The 20982-nt window shown below is 41.1% G+C and overlaps 1 protein-coding gene across 16 annotated transcripts in view; it reads left to right on the top strand.

Annotated features, from left to right (window-relative positions):
* The first annotated feature begins 9878 nt into the window (after positions 1-9878).
* IWS1 (interacts with SUPT6H, CTD assembly factor 1) overlaps positions 9879-20982 on the top strand; it is a 57829-nt gene continuing 46725 nt past the window's right edge. For 7 of the 16 annotated variants that reach the window (XR_011502730.1, XR_011502731.1, XM_044769210.2 and 4 more), the window contains exons 1-2: positions 10319-10487; positions 12323-12486. Coding sequence is in view for 13 of the 16 variants with exons in the window: in XM_044769210.2 (XP_044625145.1) it covers positions 10454-10487; positions 12323-12486 (198 nt within the window). In the remaining 3 variants the exon portion in view is untranslated. Of the gene's footprint in view, positions 10488-12322; positions 12487-20982 lie in introns of all 16 variants that reach the window. The other 9 variants (XR_011502732.1, XM_014845528.3, XM_070507376.1 and 6 more) reach the window with 5 other exon arrangements.

Here is a 20982-nt window from a genome sequence, read left to right as displayed (position 1 = left end):
TTAACAAAACGAAGAATAAAAATCACATGATCGTCTCAATAGGTGCAGACAAAGCATTCGACAAGATATGGAATCCATTTATAATGAAAACTCTGAATAAAATGGGTATAGAAGGAAAGTACCTCAACATAATAAAGGTTATATAGGACAAACCCACAGCTAATATCATATTCAACAGAGAAAACCTGAGAGCTATCCATTTAAGAACAGGAGCCAGACAAGGATGCCCACTGTCACCACTCTTATTTAACATAGTCTTGGAAGTCCTAGCCAGAGCAATTAGGCAAGCAAAAGAAAGAAAAGGGATTCACATTGGAAAGGAAGAAGTGAAACTGTCACTTTTTGCAGATGACATGATTTTATATATAGAAAACCCTAAAGAATCCCCCACAAAACTTTTAGAAATAATGAACGAATACAGTAAAGTTGCAGCATACAAAACCAACACACAAAAATTAGTTGTGTTTCTATACACTAACAGCGAAGTAGCAAAAAGAGAAATTAAGAATAAAATCCCATGTACAATTGCAACAAAAAGAATAAAATACCTAGGAATAAACTTAACCAAAGAGGTGAAAGATCTGTACACTCAAAAGTAGAAAACATTGTTGAACGAAATTGAAGAAAACAAAAAGAAATGAAAAGATATACCGTGCTCTTGGGTTGGAAGAATTAACATAGTTAAAATGTCCATAATACCTAAAGCAATCTACAGATTCAATGCAATGGCTATCGAAGTTCCAACGACATTCTTCATAGTAATAGAACAAAGAATTCTAAAATTTATACAGAAAAACAAAAGAACCTGAATAGCCAAAGGAATCCTGAGAAAAAAGAACAAAGCTGGAGGTATCACACTCCCTGATTTCAAAATATACTACAAAGCCATAGTAACCAAAACAGCATGGTACTGGCACAAAAACACACACACAGATCAATGGAATAGCACTGAGAGCCCAGAAATAAACTGACACATCTATGGACATCTAATTTTCAACAAGCGAGCCAAGAACATACAATGGAGAGCGGAAAGTCTCTTTAATAAAATGGTGCTGGGAAAACTGGACAGTCGTGTGCAAAAGAATGAAAGCAGACCATTATCTTGCACCATACACAAAAATTAACTCAAAATGGATTAAAGACTTGAATGTAAGACCTAAAAGCATAAAACTTCTAGAAGAGAACATAGGCAGTGCACTCTTCAACATTGGTCTTAGTAGCATGTTTTCAAGCACCATGTCTGACCAGGCAAAGGAAACAAAAGGAAAAACAAAGAGGACTACATCAGACTAAAAACCTTCTGCACAGCAAAGGAAACCACCAACAAAATGAAAAGACAACCTAACAACTGGGAGAAGATATTTGCAAACCATATATCAGATAAGGGGTTAATATCCAAAATATGCAAAGAATTCATACAACTCAACAACAAAGACCAAACAACCCAATTAAAAAACGGGCTTGGGGCCGGACCCGTGGCTGAGTGGTTAAGTTCACACGCTCTGCTGCAGTGGCCCAGGGTTTCACTGGTTCGGATCCTGGGCACGGACATGGCACTACTCATCAGGCCACGCTGAGGCGGCGTCCCACGTGCCACAACTAGAAGGACCCACAACTATAATATACAACTATGTACTGGGGGGATTTGGGGAGAAAAAGCAGAAAGAAAAAAAAAAGATTGGTAACAGTTGTTAGCTCAGGTGCCAATCATGGAAAAAAAAAAACAAAACGGGCAAACGATTTGACTAGAATTTTTCCAAAGAAGATATAGGGATGGCCGATAGGCATATGAAAAGATGTTTGATATCACTAATTACTAGGGAAATGCAAATCAAAATTACAATGAGATGCCACCTCACACCCGTCAGAACGGCTGTAATTAATGAAACAAGAAATAGCAAATGTTGGAGAGGATGTGGAGAAAAGTGAACCCTCCTACACTCCTGGTGGGAGTGCCCGCTGGTGCATCCTCCTTGGAAAACAGTATGGAGTGTCCTCAAAAAATTAAGAATAGAACTGCCATACAACCCAGCAATTCCACTTCTGGGTATTTATCCAAAGAACACAAAAACATGAATGCATAAAGATACACGTACCACTTTGTTCATTGCAGCATTATTCACAATAGCCAAGACTTGGAAATAACATAAGTGCCCATCAAGGGACAAATGGATAAAGAAGATGTGGTATATATACACCATGGAATACTACTACTCAGCTATAACAAAAGATGAAATCTTGCCATTTGTGACAACATGGATGGATCTTGAGGGTATCATGCTAAGTCAAATACGTCAGATGGAGAAAGAAAAATATCGAATGATCTCACTCATAAATGGAAGATAAAGAGAACAACAACAACCATATACATAGATACAGAGGTTAGATTGGTGGTTACCGGAGGGGAAGGGGGAACAGGGGAGGCGGGAGGGTGAAAGGGATGATTAGGCGCATGTGTATGGTGATGATGGTAATTAGTCTTTGGGTAGTGAACATGATGTAGTCTACACAGAAATCGAAATACAACGATGTACACCTGAAATTTATATAATGTTATAAACCAATGTTGCTTCAATAAAAATGAATAAATAAATAATAATATCAATATATTGCTCTGCGATGTGAAAAAGAACAAAAGGGAAATAATGTAATCATTTACATTTTTATATAACATAAATCAATATGTAAATCTCAGGCATTGACTACAGTAGAACACATATTTATGAACACATAAGTAATGCAATGTGGTATCCTAGATGCGGTCCTGGTACAGAAAAACAATGTTAGAAGAAAAACTTGAAGTCTAAATAAAGTCTAGAATTTTGTTAATAGTATGTACTGGTGGTGGTTTCTCGGTTTTGACAAATGTAATGACAAATGGTAATGTAAGATGTTAATATTAGGGGAAACTGGATGAGGAATATATGGAAACTATGCTATCTTTGCAAATTTTCTGCAAATCTAAAATTATTCTAAAATTAAAAGTGTATTAAAAAACAAAGACTCCACCCTGTTTCAGTTCTTCGGGATTCATACCAAGGAGTAGAGTTGTTGGTCATATGGTAATCCTATGTTTAACTTTTTGAGGAATGGCCAGACTTCTCCACAGCGGCTGCACAACTTACTTTACCGCCAGCAACCGTATGAAGATTTCAATTTCTCCACATCCTCACCAACATTTGTTAGTGTCTATTATTTTGATTATGGCCATTCTGTTTGGCGTGAAGGGGTGTCTCTTTGTGGTTTTGATTTGCATTTTTCTGATAACTAACGATGCTGAGCATCTTTTCAGGTGCTTATTGGCCATTTGTACATCTTCTTTGGAGAAATGTCTGTTCAAGTCCTTTGCCCATTTTTGAATTGGGTCATTTGCCCTCTTGTTATTGAGTTGTAGGAATTCTTCATATATCCTAAATATTAAGCCCTTATCAGATACACATTTTGCAGAAGACTTCTCCCATTCTGTATGTTGTCTTTTCACTCTCTTGATAGGGATCCTTTGATGTACAGAAATTGTTAGTTTGAATGAAGTCCACTTTACCTATTTTTTCTTTTGCTGCCTACGCTTTTGATGTTATATTTAAGAAACCATTGTTAAATCCAAGGTCCTGTAGATTTGCTTGTATGTTTTCTTCCAAAAGGTTTAGCTCTTACATTTAGATCTTTGATTCATTTTGAGTTAATTTTTGCATAGTGTAAGAGAAGGGTGCAACTTAATTTTTTTTCTATGTGGATATCCACTTTTCCCAGCACCAATCGTCGAAGATACTGTTCCTTCCCCACTGACTGGTCTTGGCACCCTTTCAAAAATCCATTAACCATAGATGTAAGGGTTTATTTCTGGACTCTCAATTCTATTTTATTGGTCTATATATCTATCCTTGTGCCAACGCCACACTGTTTTGATTAATGTAGCTTTGAACATTTTTACTAAGGTAGTAAATTTTGAAATCAGGAAGTGTGAGTCCTCCAACTTTGTTCTTGCTCAAGACTGTTTTGACTCTCCAGGAGTTCCTTGAAATTCCATATGTTTTAGGGTGAGTTTTTTCCATTTCTGCAAAAAAAAAAAAATACCATTGGGATTTAGATAGGGATTGCATTGAATCTGTAGACCATTTTGGATATTATTACCATCTTAACAATACTGAGTCTTCCAATCCATGAACATAAGATATCTTTTCATTTGTTTATGTCTTCTTTAATTGCTTTTAGCAATGTTTTGTAGTTTTCAGTGCTCAAGTCTTATGCTTCCTTGATTAAATTTATTCCTGAGTATTTTATTCCTTTTGATGCTATTATAAGTGGAATTGTTTTCCTAACTTTCTTTTCAGATTGTTCACTACAGTGCATAGAAATAAAACTAATTTTTGTGTGTCAGTTTTGTGCCCTGCAACTTTGCTGCCCTTAGCATCATTATTCACAGTAGCCAAAGGTGGAAACTATTCAAGTTTCCATCAAAAGAATAATGGATAAACAAAATGTGACATATACATAAAATAATATTTAGCCATAAAAAGTAATGAAGTGCTGATCCATGCTACCACATGGATGAACCTTGAAAATACGCTAAATGACAAAAGCCAGTTACAAAAGAACAAATATTGTATGATTCCACTTACATGGAATATCTAGAATAGGCAAATTCATTGAGAAAGAAAGTACCTTAGAAGTTACCAGCTCCTGTGGGGAAGGGAAAATGGGGAATTACTGCTTAATTAGTTTCTGTTTGGGTTGATGAAAAATTTTGGAAATAGATAGTGATGATGGTTGCATAACATTGTGAATGTAATTAATGCCACTGAGTTGCACAATTAAAAACGACTAAAATGGCAAGTTTTACATTACATATATTGTACCACAATAAAAAAATAGTTGGAAAAATGCTGTGAAGGCTGCTTGGTCCAACCATGGTTCCGAAGCAGAATCCCTGTGTTAGACACTGGCCGTCACTGCCCACACACTCTCACTGATGTGAAGCTGAATCCCTGTGTTAGACGCTGGCCGTCGCTGCCCACACACTCTCACTGATGTGAGGCTGAATCCCTGTGTTAGACGCTGGCCATCGCTGCCCGCACACTCTCACTGATGTGAGGCTGAATCCCTGTGTTAGACGCTGGCCGTCTCTGCCCGCACATTCTCACTGATGTGAAGCTGAATCCCTGTGTTAGACGCTGGCCATCGCTGCCCGCACACTCTCACTGATGTGAAGCTGACCACAAAGCAGAACCCAAACCAAAGCCAACTAAACTAAAACAAAACAAAACAAAGAATTCTTTTCCAACTTGAATAATTACTCAGCCACACACAAATAATTATGCACTGGAGAGGTGCTTGGCTCAGAGCAGGGCGCACATCTACGAATTCCATACCAGGCAAGGCCAGAGTCCATGAAGACAGCTCTGCCCAGATCATCGGGCCTGGAGACGGGGCCTGATCATAGCAAGCTGGCCTGGGTACTTTCCACACCATGGGCAACTGAAGGCGGGCACTTCCAGTGTCCAAATTAGGGACTGTAACCTATCAATGGCCTGTGAAGTTAATCTGATATGACAGGACAAAATTAAAGAGAATCGAGGAGAGGTTATGTGGAGGAAGAGCAAGTAGTATATGTTATTAAAAAACCTTAAAGGCTCATTGCCACCCCCTTCCCCCATCCTCCCTTCTACCCACAGACAATCAATACTCTGTTTCTTATACAATTTCCAAATCTTAAAAATACAGCTACAAGCAACAACAAATATACGTTATCTTCCACTTTTCACAAAAGATGGCATACTCTAACACTGTTCTGTATTTTGCACTTTTTCACTGAATCCAGCTTGGAAATCTTTTTAAATCAGCATGTAAAAGAGTTTCATCATCTTTTGTTCTATCTGCATATTATTCCACTGTACAGGTGTATCACCATTTTGTGGTCATTCCTTCCCGGACACTTAGGTTATTTCCAATATTTTGCAGATAGTGCTGCAATGAATAATTTTGTGGTTATGTCATTTGTAGGATATGTTTTCTGAAGTGAAGTGGCTGGGCCAAAAGGGTCTATGCATTTGTAATTTTTATAAATATTTCCAAATTGCTTTCAATCTACTCCCACCAGCAGCGTCTAGAGGGTCTCTTTCTCAAAGCCTCATCAAAGCTATGTTACCAGATTTTTGCAACCGGAAAAGTGAAAAATAGTATCTCAATATGATTTTAATTTGCTTTTATCTTATTTTAGGGCGAACATCTTTTCATGTATCTTAGGGCCATTAATATTTTCTCTTCTATAAATTGTCATATTCTTTGCCTATTTTTCTATTGAGTTATTAATCTTATTGATTTCTGGGAGGTCTATATTTATTAGGGAGATTAGCCCTTGGTCTATGATATAAGTTGAAAAAAGCCCTTTTTTTGGTTTCCTAATCATTCCTCTTTCAATTTAGCTAATGGTGTGTTGTTTTTGCCATGCATATGCTTTTTTTAAGTTTTTATTTTAGGTAGTGAAATTTTTCAGTCTTCTATGGTTTTGAATCTTTGTTGAAAAGTCCTTTTCCCTGTATATTTATTAAGGAATTCTTAGGTTGGGTTTTTGTTTGCCGTTTTTGTTGTTCACATAAATAAATTCATGCCATTTATAGCATTTTATGACTTTTTTTTCACTTCCTATATAGTCTGGACATCCTTCTATGCGAGAGGTGAAGATGCAGTTCAGTTGTGTTAGTGGCTGTGTGGTGTGCCATGGTACTGATGTTTAGTGATTCGCTATTAACGGGCTTTCAAGTGAGCTCCAGTTTTCAGCATTACGAAACTAGGCAGGACAAATCTTGCCTGCGTCCCAGTGAGTTGTGAGGCTGGGATGTGTAAGAAAGTGCACAGAGCCAGGGAAGTAGGCTTAGAATGCACTTGTTTCATCTATGTCTTCACTTGCAGGGCCCCCTAGTGGTTCAAGGACAAGGAGGGTCCAACTTGGAGACCTGGCTTCGCTGACAGAATGATGAAACTCAGGGGCCTTGAGATCTTCTGATTTCACATGTGGCAACTGAGACTCTTAGAAGGCTGGTAGCTTGTCTCAGCTCAGCAAGCACAATAAGCCCAGAGCTTGGTCCGGAACCCAGAGCTCTGAGCCCCTAGTCTGCAGCTCTGCCAGTGCCAGGCTGTTCCTTAAATTGTGTGGCCTCTCACTCTCTGACATGTTCAGCGAGTTACAGTGTCTCAACAGGCTGCCAAACAAATCTCTCATTCATTTAGGGACTCAGCGTCTCTGGGTTATCAGTCAAGGGAAAGAGAGTTCTGCACTGCTGCAAGCTCACTCTCCCTTCCTCGCTTCTCCATCCTTAGCATGCTTGGTGAGAAAAACAGACTCCCTTCTGGGTGCCTCTCCACCCCCACCAGCACGGTCCAACTGTTCTGGGGCTGGAGTTGGGAGTGGGGGTTGCAGAGACAGCAGTCCTCAAAATGCAAAGTGGCCAAGACTTGGAAAGGCACATCTGTGCTGCTCCAGCATTTCTCTATCAGGGGGCCTGAGGGACTCCAGCTGATGAAAAGGGGCTCTGGAAACTCTCCTGGAGTTGTGTTTGCATCAAAAGCACACCACTTTAACTCAGGCTCTACATGTATTTCCAAAGGTGTGTCTTGTCTTACTCACTAAATCGTTGGCCTCCTGAGTACAAAAATCTGACACTTCTTTGCAGCCTTCTGGGGCTTAGCGTTGCTGCGTGTTCAGTCTGCTTGTATCTTCCTTCCAAACTACCAGGACAGTTAGAAACTTACGTTAAAATTCAATAATTATCCTCTCATAATTGCATCGTTTAGCTCAACCGCTTTTATGGCCATTAGTCTTGTACCTCTGGTAAAATTACAAGACCTTTATTCATAGGATTTTCACTAGGTTTCCTTTGACTGAACCTCTTCTTGGACTTCTGCCCTATTCACCTTGCCTTACTTACACAAGTACAACCTCACCCACTCTCTTTAGAAGACAGCTTAGACCTGGGGTCTCTTCTATCAGATGGAGGGAAGTGAATATTTTAATTTCGTAGCTTTGGTTTCAGGCACTGGTCATTCCTTGCTCTTCTGATTCTCACAACAGCCTGAGAAGATGTCATTCCCACAGCTGAAGGGAAGGCCTTGGATTTCAAAGCTGTTTCCACTATAGAGGGGAGGGAATGTCCACGAACTGTCTCATGAGAAAATGGGAATTTACAGAAACCACTCCTTTCTCTTCTCATGTCCTTTCCTGGAGCCTAGAACTGAGTTCTGCCAGCATATTCTGACTGGCTAACAAAGGGTTCAAGGATTATCAAGGCTGGGATGTGGCTTGACAAAGAGCACTCTGAGAACTTATAGCAGAGCTGGCATCAGAGAATCCACAGGTCTCAACTCCAAGGTAGGAGGTGGCCCTTCCAGGACACCACATGATGCCTTATAGCAGGACAGGAATGCCCAGAAATCCAGTCCCAGGTGTGTGCTTTGCCAACTAACAAAAGGCCCTCTTTCTACAAGTCTATGTCTCCTGAGGAATCTTTGCTAATACCTCCACTGGCCCTCCTCCAATCAAAAGGCGAGACTATGCTCCTCTTTCTCTACAACAAAAGCAAACAAATAAGGAAATGGATTTTACTTAGGGTATTGCAATAGGGAAATCATCCCAGATATGAAGACCAGTGTCTAGGCAGTGTGGTTTTGCCTTAGACTTTCACAGGAACAAAAGTGGTGTTACCGTACAAAGGGCATGACCCGCTTGCCACGAGACAAAAGCCAGTCACCAAGAGGCAAGATGGTGGCAGAGAAAGGGCATTTTATTACAGCTTGCTAGCAAGAGATAAGATGGCTGACTAATGTCCAAAAGAACCATCTTAAGGCGGGTGCGGCACAGAATCTTGAAGCAGTTATATATGCCAGTGGGTTTTAGGGGAGAGGGTTGGGAATGTTGACCCTCTGGTGTTACAGGCTGGGAGTTGCCACATCAGGTCTTTCAGTTGTCACGGATGATGGCTATCAGCATACACTCTCTGTTTGGAGGTCATCACATTCCTAAGGAACTCAAAAGAAGGGCGTTATCGTCTTATCACAGCTGGGAGGCATATGCACAAGCACGGGTCATGGAATCTACAGAACAGGTGGATCTCCTGGAGGGTGCAAATCCAGCTGGGTTAGTTAGTCAGAGGTCACTCAAAGTTACAACACGGTCTCTTTTCTACAAGATGATTTCCCTTATGTCAAACTTGTGTTGAGCCAGTTTCAGTGGGATGATTTATAGTTGGGACTGATTTGCAATCAGAAATTTCAGTCAGTCAAGTGGACAGAAAATGTTTATCTCTGTGTCTCCCTGGCTTTATGAGGGTAAAGAGTTCTCACTCAGCTAATCATTCATCAGTCAAAGAACAGGAAGTGGAGAGGTCTGAGTCCTCCCTTAGGAGAAGGTTCAGAAGAAAGGGGAAAGGTCTTTGGCCTTGCAATGGGTAAACAAGAGAGTCATCCACAAGTCTGACGGGAGTCCTGAAAAACAGCGGCGGGTGAGTTTTCTCTAAGGCATTGGGGGAACAGCGGTTCTCTCTAGTGTTCTGGGAACGGTCAGGGGGTTTCTCAACCATCGCTGTTTCCGGGAAGCACAGGGCTGAAGTCAAGCGCAACGGCACCCTCCTCCTCAAGATTTCGTCAGGGGACCTTTCTGGCAGCAAAAATCTGTACTTCCTATTGTTGACCACAAGGTTTCTTAAGATAGAAATTAAGTCGTTATTTTAAAAAAGAAGGAAAAGAAGAAAATACCTTGAAAGGAAACCCTTTAGATCACGCCAGTCAGTAACGCATAACTCCCAAGGCTTCCAACTACAAGTCCCAGAGAGCAGCGCGCCTCCTCCTTCCCGGATTAAGGGCGGGAATGAGGAGCCTCGTTGCATGATGGGAACGATAGTTAATTGGCCGTATGATGGGAAATGTAATTATAGCGGGTCTTTATTTTTCGGAAGAGTAACTCAGAAGTTCCTCACACAAGGTGCGGAGAGAGAACCAGCAAAGTAACATTGCCATCTCCTTGCGGGACAAACCAGGCTCCTGCAAGGGAAGGTATTTAACTGACGCCGGAGCTCCCATTCATTGTCCCTGTAGACTCCTTTCCGGCCTTGCCGTGCGTTATTACCGCTGCGTCTTCTCATTGGCCGGATGACAGGTGAAGGCGCCTGCGCGCTGCATTCCTTTGAGGGTCGTGGGCAGACGCCATTTTGGCCCCAGAGGTGCTTCTGGGAAGTGGCGCTGCGACCGCACGCCTGCCGGCCTGCCGGGCTCGGCCTCTTGTGGCGGCTCCCGGGTGGAAGTGTTGGCGTCCGTCGCTGCTGCGGTCTTACTCTCCGCGCTCTCCAAGCCGTCTAGCGGCGGGAGTCTCTGAGCACCGGGCCGCGCCGTCGGGGTCTCACCGCGGGAAGGAGGTGACGGGGCGGCGCGGGGCGCGGACCCTCGCCGCCGAGAGCCGCCTGCCATGGACTCGGAGTACTACGGCGGCGACCAGTCAGGTGGGGCAGGGGCCGGGGGCGGCGCGGGGCGGGCGGAGGCGGCGCGGGGCGGCCCGAGGGAGGCCCCGGGAGAGGGGTGCGGGCGGGAGCGCCGCCTTCTCGCCGGCCGGGGCTCCGCTGAAGCGCTTCCCGTGCGCAGAGTCCTGGGGGCGGGCTCTCCTGCTGGGGTAGTTTTTCGGGAGTTGAGTGTTTCTTCGGGAATCCAAGGGGCTGGTCGGCGGGGGGTGCTGCGCCTTCCCTACACTCTTCACTGCGAGCTCGGGCCAGTCTGGTCTCGCCTGTGACCCTGGTTTCCCGGAAAAGAGAACGTAGGCCCCGTGTCTGAGCTGTATGAACAGCGTGGAGTAAGGCGTGTGCCTCTGGCACCGGCGTTCTGTCCTTTCCTTCCCCGTGAGGTCTCTGCTCTCTCCCCGCTGAAGTTTGCTCTCCTCTCTTTCCTGTTTCCTCCGTGAGCACCTCCTCGGCGCCCCTCTGCTCACGTGCTGCCGGCACCGGAGATGCGGACGGACGAGGGGACCTGGTGGGGAAGAACGCGCTCGGTCTGCTTTCCCCTAGGCTCCTGGGTGCATTGAGTGCCCTCCGTCAGAACTGCTTCAGTAACTGTCTGAACGTTAACCTCTTTTCTGTTCTGACTTCGCTTCGATTCCTTACATATGACAGCGGATAGTGATGACTGCATACGTGTTTCCAAGCACGCGCTGCTGGCTTAAAACGTCTTCCTGATGTTTTCGAAATAGTTTTCAGTTCCTTTGTGTTTGTAAATAAGTAATTATATGTATTACATGTATATAAAGTGCTAAAAAGACATGAAAAATATTAGTTCCCCGACTTTCCATTTCTTTTAGATGTTTTTTGATATTTACCTTCGTATTACTAACTTATGCTGTCTCTTTTTGCATCATTTTTAGGCATTCTGTAATGATTTCTTACCCTGGGACAGTATTTTAGCCTCTTACGTGCCCTCTTCTCCCCATACTCTCACTGTTGCAGCATAATTGTTACATTTCAAAATTAATTATTTTTGTTGTGACTATAAGTAGAGTAGCTCATTGGTAAGATAATTCGATCCTTATGTAGCTTTTTGGTTTTCCTGTAGTTGACTGATTCATTTAAAAATTTTTTTTATTAAATTTCTAACCAAATCTTCCCATATCCTCCAACAGTCCTAAATTCCTCTCAATACAATTTTGCTTTATGTCTTTAAAGTATTGGTTAAAGGTAGGTAGCAAATGATTTTGTTTTTTTACCACTTTGTAATAGTATAGTACGTGCTTTACTTTGAGTTTGCACTGTTTCTGGACTGGAGTTCCTTGTGCTCTTGTTTTATAAACAATACATACTGTACGTCAGGTACCAGGCAGTGTTTTGGGCTCCGGGGATTCAGCAGTGAGCCAAAATCCCTGCTTTTTTGGCACTTTCCTTCAAGTGAGGAAAGACCCACAGTAAGCAGAATAACTTGGTAAGTCGCATAGTACATTAGGAGGTGGTAAGTGCGTGCTGCGGAGAGAACAGACGCAGTTTTTCACAGAAAGTTGAAATAGTTAAAGAGCACACTGTTACTTAGAGGTTGTCGACTTGGTCCTTAGTGATGTTTCTTAAGCTTCATGTTCCTTTTATGATGTATTTTTGCTGCCACATTTGTCGCAATACATGTCATGATTGTTGGTATTTGTATAAGTGTTATCCTGTTGTCTTATTCACAGTGTCAGCATCACTAGTTCTGCCTCATCGGTGGTAACCTTTGCTCTTGCATTGTTCTTGACTCATTTGTGTTCATTTCAGCTGTAGATGTCATCCATCTTACACCTTAAGTGGGTTTTTGTTTTATTTTTAAGCAGATGATGGTGGCGCTACCCCAGTGCAGGATGAACGGGATTCAGGGTCAGACGGTGAGGATGATGTAAATGAGCAGCACTCTGGATCAGACACTGGAAGTGTAGAGCGTCACTCAGAGGTATTGGCTACACGGCATCTTCGGGGGACATGTCCCTTGCATTCTGTGAGACCTGTTTTGTTGAGGAGTTATAGAGACCTTGGCTCAGGGTTTATACCTCACACCCTGGGAGTAAAGCATTTTAAGTTGAGAATTGCTTTAAAAATAAGTGAATAAATAGGGAGAGTCTGGTTACTTATGACATCAGAGGGAAGTAAGTTCTGACTGGGTTCCATTTCAGGTATTAAGCAGTTTTCACCTGTGCATATTGATTCATAAAATGGGCTGGGCCTTGATGTTTGACTGGGCTTCCCCGTTCCCAAATGATGTCTTACTGGGACAATGAGCATTTGCAATCTGGACAAGTATCAGTTGAAATCGAAAGTTATAGGGGTTTATCACGTATCAGAATTTATACCAGGATTTGGCTTTCTCCCTCTGAACTGTTCCACTGTCTATAATGTGTGTGATAACAGCAAGTGTAATCTAAAAAGCTGTTTTGGCTTAATAGTGCACAGTACTATTGGATCTTGTGTACAGCATTTCAGCCTATTTGGCCTAATACATAAATGTTTTTAAACCTACTTAATTTGCTTCTCTGCTTATACAGTCTGTACTGCACAGTGTTAACAAAATAAAATTGGGATGTTTTCAATAAGTCACTTGGAAGTCTTTGGTGAACACAAACTGAAACATACAGGAATGATACAGATGGCCAAGTTTTCTTCTAAGAGCTTTATATGCCTTATATTTTGCTTGATTACACATGCACAGCAAATTGTCCAGTTTTAAGTAGTAGGTACGATTGTTAGAGATTTATTCTTAACTCTGTCCTTTGACATGTCATTAGTGTATTCATATCCAACAAATATTTATTGACCACCTGCTGTGTCTCAGGCTCATTTGACATATCAGAGACTAAATGAGGTTCCACCACCACTAAAGTCCTTCTCTTGAGTTTATTTTCCAGTAGAGGGAGAAAGTCGTTGAACAACATACATTTTTAAAAAAATTGTAGTTTGTTAGAAGATGATAAATGCTGTGGAGAAAGAACAAAGTTGAAACAGAATGAAGGGTGCCAGGATGGAGGGCCGGTTTGAGTGTTAAATAAGGAGGTACATGGAGGCCTTATTAAGGAAGTGACATTCGAATCAAGGCCTCAGGAGGTGAGGGAATATTCACATGGCTACGTAGGGGAGGAACATTCCAGGCAAAGACCCTGTGGTAGGAGCGTGCTTGCCATCTTCAAGGAACACCAAGGAGCCAGTGTAGTTAGAGTGGAGTAGGCAAGGGGCAGGTGAGATCGGAGGTCAGATGGACTGGGAGAAAGACTTAGTTATTTTGATGGCTCTCAGTTTTTTGTGTGCTCTTAAGCATTTAGGCTAAGTTTGAATAAATATATTAATTGATAGGTAGAAATTACTTGATAATGTAAACATTATTACAATATATTTAGTGTGTAGTATCTTAAGTTTCTCCTTAGGAAAACAGCACCAGATTGACTCATGAATTCATGCTTCAGTTAGAAACATAATGTAGGCTTACCTTTAAGTGTCTTCAATTTGGAAGTTATATAAAAGTTTAAAGAAGAAAATTAAAATCAACGTGCTCCTATCACAAAGATGACTAGCTTTTTATATTTTCCTGCATTTTTATTCTCCCTTATGTATCTAATGTATATATGTATCTTAAGTTGAGATTTTACTCTGTATATTTTGTATGTGTAATATTTTTATGTCTTTAGTGGAGATTGTACTTAAGTATTTCCTCATGTCACTCAAGATTGTCACAGCATAATTTTGACTGGTTGCATAATATTTCATAATATCACTGCACCGTGACTTAGACAACAGTTTCCTAATTGTTGACATTTAGGCCGTTTAGGTATTATAAATGCAGTCTGCCATGAACATATGTTTGTACTTCTCACTTTCCTAAACTACTAGTAGTTTGAGAGTTCTGGTCATACCCTTATTAAGTGTTGAGTTCTATATCAATGCTCTTTTTTCTTTTTTAAGATTTTTTTATTGTTTTCCTTTTTCTCCCCAAAGCCCCCCCGGTACATAGTTGTATATTCTTCGTTGTGGGTCCTTCTAGTTGTGGCATGTGGGACGCTGCCTCAGCGTGGTTTGATGAGCAGTGCCATGTCCGCGCCCAGGATTCGAACCAGCGAAACACTGGGCCGCCTGCAGCGGAGCGCGCGAACTTAACCACTCGGCCACAGGGCCAGCCCCAATATCAATGCTCTTTTGCCTGTTTAAAGTGACTTCTCAGAAATTTTGTATTTGCCCATTAAAAATATTTTCTAGAAGCCATGGCATGTTAAAAGAGTACGGTTGTATGAAGTGGAGCAGTGGAGGTTTCAGGACCCAAACCTTAAAAGATGTGTATTAGTTTCCTGTTGCTGCCGTAACAGCTTGGCACAAAATGTAGTGGCTTAAAACAACAAGGACTTCTTATCATACACTTCTGGAGGTCAGAAGTCCAGAAGGGATTTCACTGGGTTAAAGTCAAGGTGTCACCAGCACTGTGTTCCTTCTCTAAGGGAGAATCCATTTCCTTGGCCTTCTCCAGCTCTACAGGCCACGTGCGTTCTTTGGCTTGTGGCTTCTTCCTCCATCTTCAACACTGGCACCATAACTTTTTTTTTTTTTTTGAGTTATTGATAGGTTACAATCTTGTGAAATTTCAATTGTACATTAATGTTTGTCAGTCATGTTGTAGGTGCACCACTTCACCCTTTGTGCCCACCCCCCACCCCACCTTTCCCCTGGTATCCACTAAACTGTTCTTAGTCCATAATTTTAAATTCCTCATATGAGTGGAGTCATACACAGATTATCTTTCTCTTGCTGGTTTATTTCACTTAACATAATTCTCTCAAGGTCCATCCATGTTATTGCAAATGGAATGATTTTGTTCCGTTTTGCAGCTGAGTAGTATTCCATTGTATATATGTACCACATCTTCTTTATCCATTCGTCTGTTGATGGGCACTTAGGTTGCTTCCACGTCTTGGCTATTGTAAACAGTGCTGCAATAAACAGTGGGGTGCACAGGACTTTTGGGATTGCTGACTTCAGGCTCTTTGCATAAATACCCAGTAGTGGGATGGCTGGATCGTATGGTAGTTCTATTTTTAGTTTTTTGAGGAATCTCCATACTGTTTTCCATAGTGGCTGCACCAGTTTGCATTCCCACCAGCAGTGTATGAGGGTTCCTTTTTCTCCGCAACTTCTCCAACATTTGTTGCTATTGGTTTTAGATATTTTTGTCATTCTAACGGGTGTAAGGTGATATCTTAGTGTAGTTTTGATTTGCATTTCCCTGATGATCAGTGATGATGAGCATCTTTTCATGTGCCTATTGGCCATCAGTATATCTTCTTTGGAGAAATGTCTGTTCATGTCTCCAGCCCATTTTTTGATTGGGTTGTTTGATGTTTTGTGATTGAGTTGTGAGAGTTCTTTATATATTAAGGATATTAAGCCCTTGTCAGATATATGACTTGCAAATATTTTTTCCCAGTTAGTGGGTTGTTTTTTTGTTTCAATCCTGTTTTCATTTGCCTTGAAGAAGCTCTTTAATCTGATGAAGTCCCATTTGTTTATTCTTTCTATTGTTTCCCTTCTCTGAGAAGGCATGGTGTCCGAAAAGATCCTTTTAATACTGATGTCAAAGAGTGTACTGCCTACGTTTTCTTCCAGAAGCCTTATGGTTTCAGGTCTCACCTTTAGGTCTTTGATCCATTTTGAGTTTATTTTGGTGAATGGTGAAAAAGAATGGTCAATTTTCATTCTTTTACATGTGGCTTTCCAGTTTTCCCAGCACCATTTGTTGAACTTTCTTTTCTCCATTGTATGCCCTCAGCTCCTTTGTCAAAGATAAACTGTCCATAGATGTGTGGTTTTATTTCTGGGCTTTCAATTTTGTTCCATTGATCTGTGCACCTGTTTTTGTACCAGTACCATGCTGTTTTGATTACTGTAGCTTTGTAGTATGTTTTGAAGTCAGGGATTGTGATGCCTCCCGTTTTGTTCTTTTTTCTCAGGATTGCTTTAGCAATTCGGGGTCTTTTGTTGCCCCATCTGAATTTTAGGATTCTTTGTTCTAATTCTGTAAAGAATGTCATTGGGATTCTGATTGGGATGGCGTTGAATCTGTAGATTGCTTTAGGTAGAATAGACATTTTAACTATGTTTATTCTTCGAATCCATGTACATGGAATGTCTTTCCATCTCCTTATGTCGTCATCCAATTCTCTCAGAAAGGCCTTGTAATTTTCATTATATAAGTCCTTCACTTCCTTAGTTAAATTTACCCCAAGGTATTTTATTCTTTTTGTTGCGATTGTGAATGGTATTGTATTCTTGAGTTCTTTTTCTGTTGGTTCATTACTGGAGTATAGAAATGCTACTGATTTATGCAAATTGATTTTATACCCTGCAAATTTGCTGTAGTTGTTGATTACTTCTAAAAGTTTTCCAATGGATTCTTTGGGGTTTTCTATATATAAGATCATGTCTGCAAACAGTGAGAGTTTCACTTCTTCCCTCCCTATTTGGATTCCTTTTATTCCTTTTTCTTGCCTGATTGCTCTGGCCAAAACCTCCAGTACTATGTTAAATAAGAGTGGTGATAGAGGGCATCCTTGTCTTATTCCTGTTTTCAGGGGGATGGCGCTCAGTTTTTGCCCATTGAGTATGACGTTGGCTGTGGGTTTGTCATATATGGCCTTTATTATGTTGAGATAGTTTCCTTCTATGCCCATTTTGTTGACAGTTTTTATCATAAATGGCTGTTGGATCTTGTCAAACGCTTTCTCTGCATCTATTGAGATGATCATATAGTTTTTCTTCCTCAATTTGTTGGTGTTGTGTATCACGTTGATTGATTTGCAGATGTTGAACCATCCCTGTGTCTCTGGTATGAATCCCACTTGATCATGATGTATGATCCTTTTGATGAATTGCTGTATTTGGGTTGCCAAGATTTTGTTGAGAATTGTTGCATCTATGTTCATCAGCGATATTGGCCTGTAGTTCTCCTTTTTCGTGGTGTCCTTGTCAGGCTTTGGTATCAGCGTGGTGTTGGCCTTGTAGAATGTCTCAGGAAGTGTTCCGTCCTCCCTAATTTTTTGGAATAGCTTGAAAAGGATAGATATTAAATCCTCTCTGAAAGTTTGGTAGAATTCCCCAGGAAAGCCATCTGGTCCTGGGGTTTTATTCTTTAGGATGCTTTTGATTGCTGTTTCAATCTCTTTCCTTGTGATTGGTCTCTTCACATTGTCTGCTGCTGCTTGACTGAGCTTTGGGAGATTGTAGGAGTCCAGGAATTTATCCATTTCCTCTAGGTTATCCATTTTGCTGGCATATAGTTTTTCGTAGTATTCTCTTATAATCTGTTGTATTTCTGTAGAGTCTGTTGTTATTTCTCCTCTTTCATTTCTGATTTTGTTTATTTGAGCTTTCTATTTTCTTTGTAAGTCTGGCTAGGGGTTTGTCAGTTTTATTTATCTTCTCAAAGAACCAGCTCTTTGTTTCCTTGATCCTTTCCATTGCTTTTTTTGTTTCAAGAGCATTTATTTCTGCTCTGATTTTTATGATTTCTCTCCTTCTGCTGACTTTGGGCTTTGTTTGTTCTTCTTTCTCTAATTCGGTTACGTGTAGTTTAAGATTGCTGATTAGGGATTTTTCTTGTTTGTTAAGATGTGCCTGTATTGTGGTGAATTTCCCTCTTAATACAGCTTTTGCTGTATCCCATATGTGTTGGTATGGCATGTTATCATTTTCATTTGTTTCCAGGTATTTTTTTTATTTCTTCTTTATTTCTTCAATGATCCATTGCTTGTTCAAAAGCATATTGTTTAGTCTGCACATCCTTGTGCTTTTCTCAGCTTTTTCCTTGTAATTAATTTCTAGCTTTATAGCATTATGATTGGAGAAGATGCTTGTTATTATTTCAGTTTTTTTAAATTTCTGGAGGCTTGCCTTGTTTCCCAACATATGCTCTATCCTTGAGAATGTTCCATACGTGCTTGAGAAGAACATGTATTCTGCTGTTTTTGGATGGAGTGTTCTATATATGTCTATTTAGTCCAACTGTTTTAACTTTTCATTTAGCTCCACTGTTTCTTTGTTGATTTTCTGTCTGGATGATCTGTCCATTGATGTGAGTGGGGTGTTGAGCTCCCCTTCTGGTATTGTGTTATTTTTGATATCTTCTTTTAGGTTAGTTAATAGTTACTTTAGGAACTTTGGTGCTCCTGTGTTGGGTGCATAGATATTTATAAGGGTTATTTCTTCTTGATGAAGTGTCCCTTTGATCATTATATATTGGCCCTCTATGTCCCTCTTTACCTGTCTTATCTTGAAGTCTGTTTTGTCTGGTATAAGTATTGCGACACCTGCTTTGTTTTGTTTCCTGTTAGCTTGGAGTATCATCTTCCACCCCTTCACTCTGAGCCTGTGTTTGTCCTTGGGGCTGAGGTGTGTTTCCTGGAGGCAACAAATTGTTGGATCTTGTTCTTTAATCCGATTTGCCACTCTGTGTCTTTTTTTTGGAGAATTCAGTCCGTTTACATTGAGGGTGAGTACTGATGCATGAGGGCTTAATGCTGCCATTTTATTGCTCGTTTTCTGGTTTTCCTGTGTTTCCTTTGTTTCTCGTCGTGTATGTTTTAGCCTACCCCTTGACTTCTGCAGTTTCTTATGGTGGATTTCTTAGATTTTTCCTTATTTATGTTTTGTGTGTCTGTTCTGTTTTTCAGTTTAGTGGCTACCCTGAAGTTTGTATTCAGAATCTCGTGTATAACATAGTCCATTTTCTGGTGGTCTCTTACTTCCTTAGTCTAGACTGTTTCAGTCCCTTTCCTCCTCCCCTCCTAAATTATTATTTTCATCTCTTATTCCAACTTGTGTTGTGAGTTTGTGGTTAGAGTGATAAGATCATTTTTGCTTTGGTGATTTACTTCCCTTTATCCTAATGCTGTAGTTGAATATTTGCTATCCTATTCTGATTCTGTCTGTCTCCCTACTCTGTGTTTTGTGACCTCTGTCTCCCTTTTTTCGTTTTTCAGGTATGAGAGCCTTCTTGAGGATTTCTTGTAGTGGAGGTCTTGTGACTACGAAGTCCCTTAGCTTTTGTTTGTCTGGAAAAGATTTAATTTCTCTCTCATATCTGAAGGATGTTTTTGCTGTATAGAGTATTCTGGGCTGAAGATTTTTATCCTTTAAAGTTTTGAATATGTCACTCCAATCTCTCCCAGCTTGTAAGGTTTCTGTAGTGAAATGTGCTAAAAGTCTGATAGGGGTTCCTTTGTAGGTTATTTTCTTCTGCCTTGCTGCCCTGAGTATTCTTTCTTTGTCATTCATTTTTGCCATTTTTATTACTATATGCCTTGCAGTAGGTCTTTTTACACTGGCAACTCTAGGAGATCTGAAAGCTTCCTCCACACACATTTCTCTCTCAGTCTCTAGATTTGGGAAGTTCTCTTCTAGTATTTTGTTGAGCACACTTTCTGCTCCATTTTCCTTTTCCATACCCTCAGGAATTCTGATTATTCTTAAGTTGCATTTTCTCATTGAGTCAGCTATTTCTCGGAGATTTTCTTCAGTTTTTTTAATTCTTAGTTCTCTTTCTTCTTCTGTCTGGAGCTATTCAGCCAGTCTATCTTCGATTATGCTAATTTTTTCCTCTATGATGTCTACATGGGCATTCAGGGAATCCATATTCTGTTTTATCTGATCCATTGTGTTTTTCATCTCTTCTATTTCTGATTGATTCTTCTTCATAGTTTCAATCTGTTTTGTGAAGTAACTCCAGAACTCGTTGAGTTGTTTCTCTATATTTCCCTTTACCTCATTGAGTATTTTGATGATAGCTACTCTGAATTTATTGTCACGTAGTTTACCTATTTCCAAGTCCTCAGGACATACTTCTGTGTTTTTATGGTTTTCCTTGTGGACTGGAGCCTTCATAAATTGCTGGATGGTAGAGGAGTGGTTTTTACGCATGATGCTGTTATTCGGTTGCAGTTACAGCCTGTCGCCCCTAGATGGGGATCGAGAGCCGTGTGTTCTGAGCCCTCCACCTTCAGGTGGGATGGCGCGGGCTGGGAGAGGAGGGGCACTTTCTCTTGCGTGCTGACCTGGATTTGGATCAGCTCTTGCTTTCTGGTCTCCTGGGGCCCTGGCTGGGGTTCACCCATGTGAAAGCTTTCCCCCATTAGAGGGTTTCCACTGCACCGGTGGTGGGAGTCCTGGACAATCCCCAGACACGCGGCCCCTCCCCGGCTCCTTCCCTCACCTGCGGCAGCAATCCCAGTCTCTAGGGGCAGGAGTGAACTTCTCTCTTACCGCATTCCAGCTCCTCCGAGGGCAGCTCCAGCCTCTCTACCCTCCATTGTTTGGCTCCTGTGGGTGGTTGACAATTTCTGTTATTAGGATTTTTTTTTGGTTGGAAAGCAGTTACTCTTTTTGGTTGTAATTTGGAGGGGAGAGAGTCTCGGGTGAACTCACGCTGCCATGGTGCTTATACAGTACTAATCTTAATGGGACCTCT

Source organism: Equus asinus, chromosome 4 (assembly GCF_041296235.1).
Source record: "Equus asinus isolate D_3611 breed Donkey chromosome 4, EquAss-T2T_v2, whole genome shotgun sequence".
Taxonomy (NCBI): domain Eukaryota; kingdom Metazoa; phylum Chordata; class Mammalia; order Perissodactyla; family Equidae; genus Equus; species Equus asinus.
The sequence above is the reverse complement of the archived record's forward strand: the minus strand, read 5'-3'. Positions and strand labels throughout refer to the sequence as shown.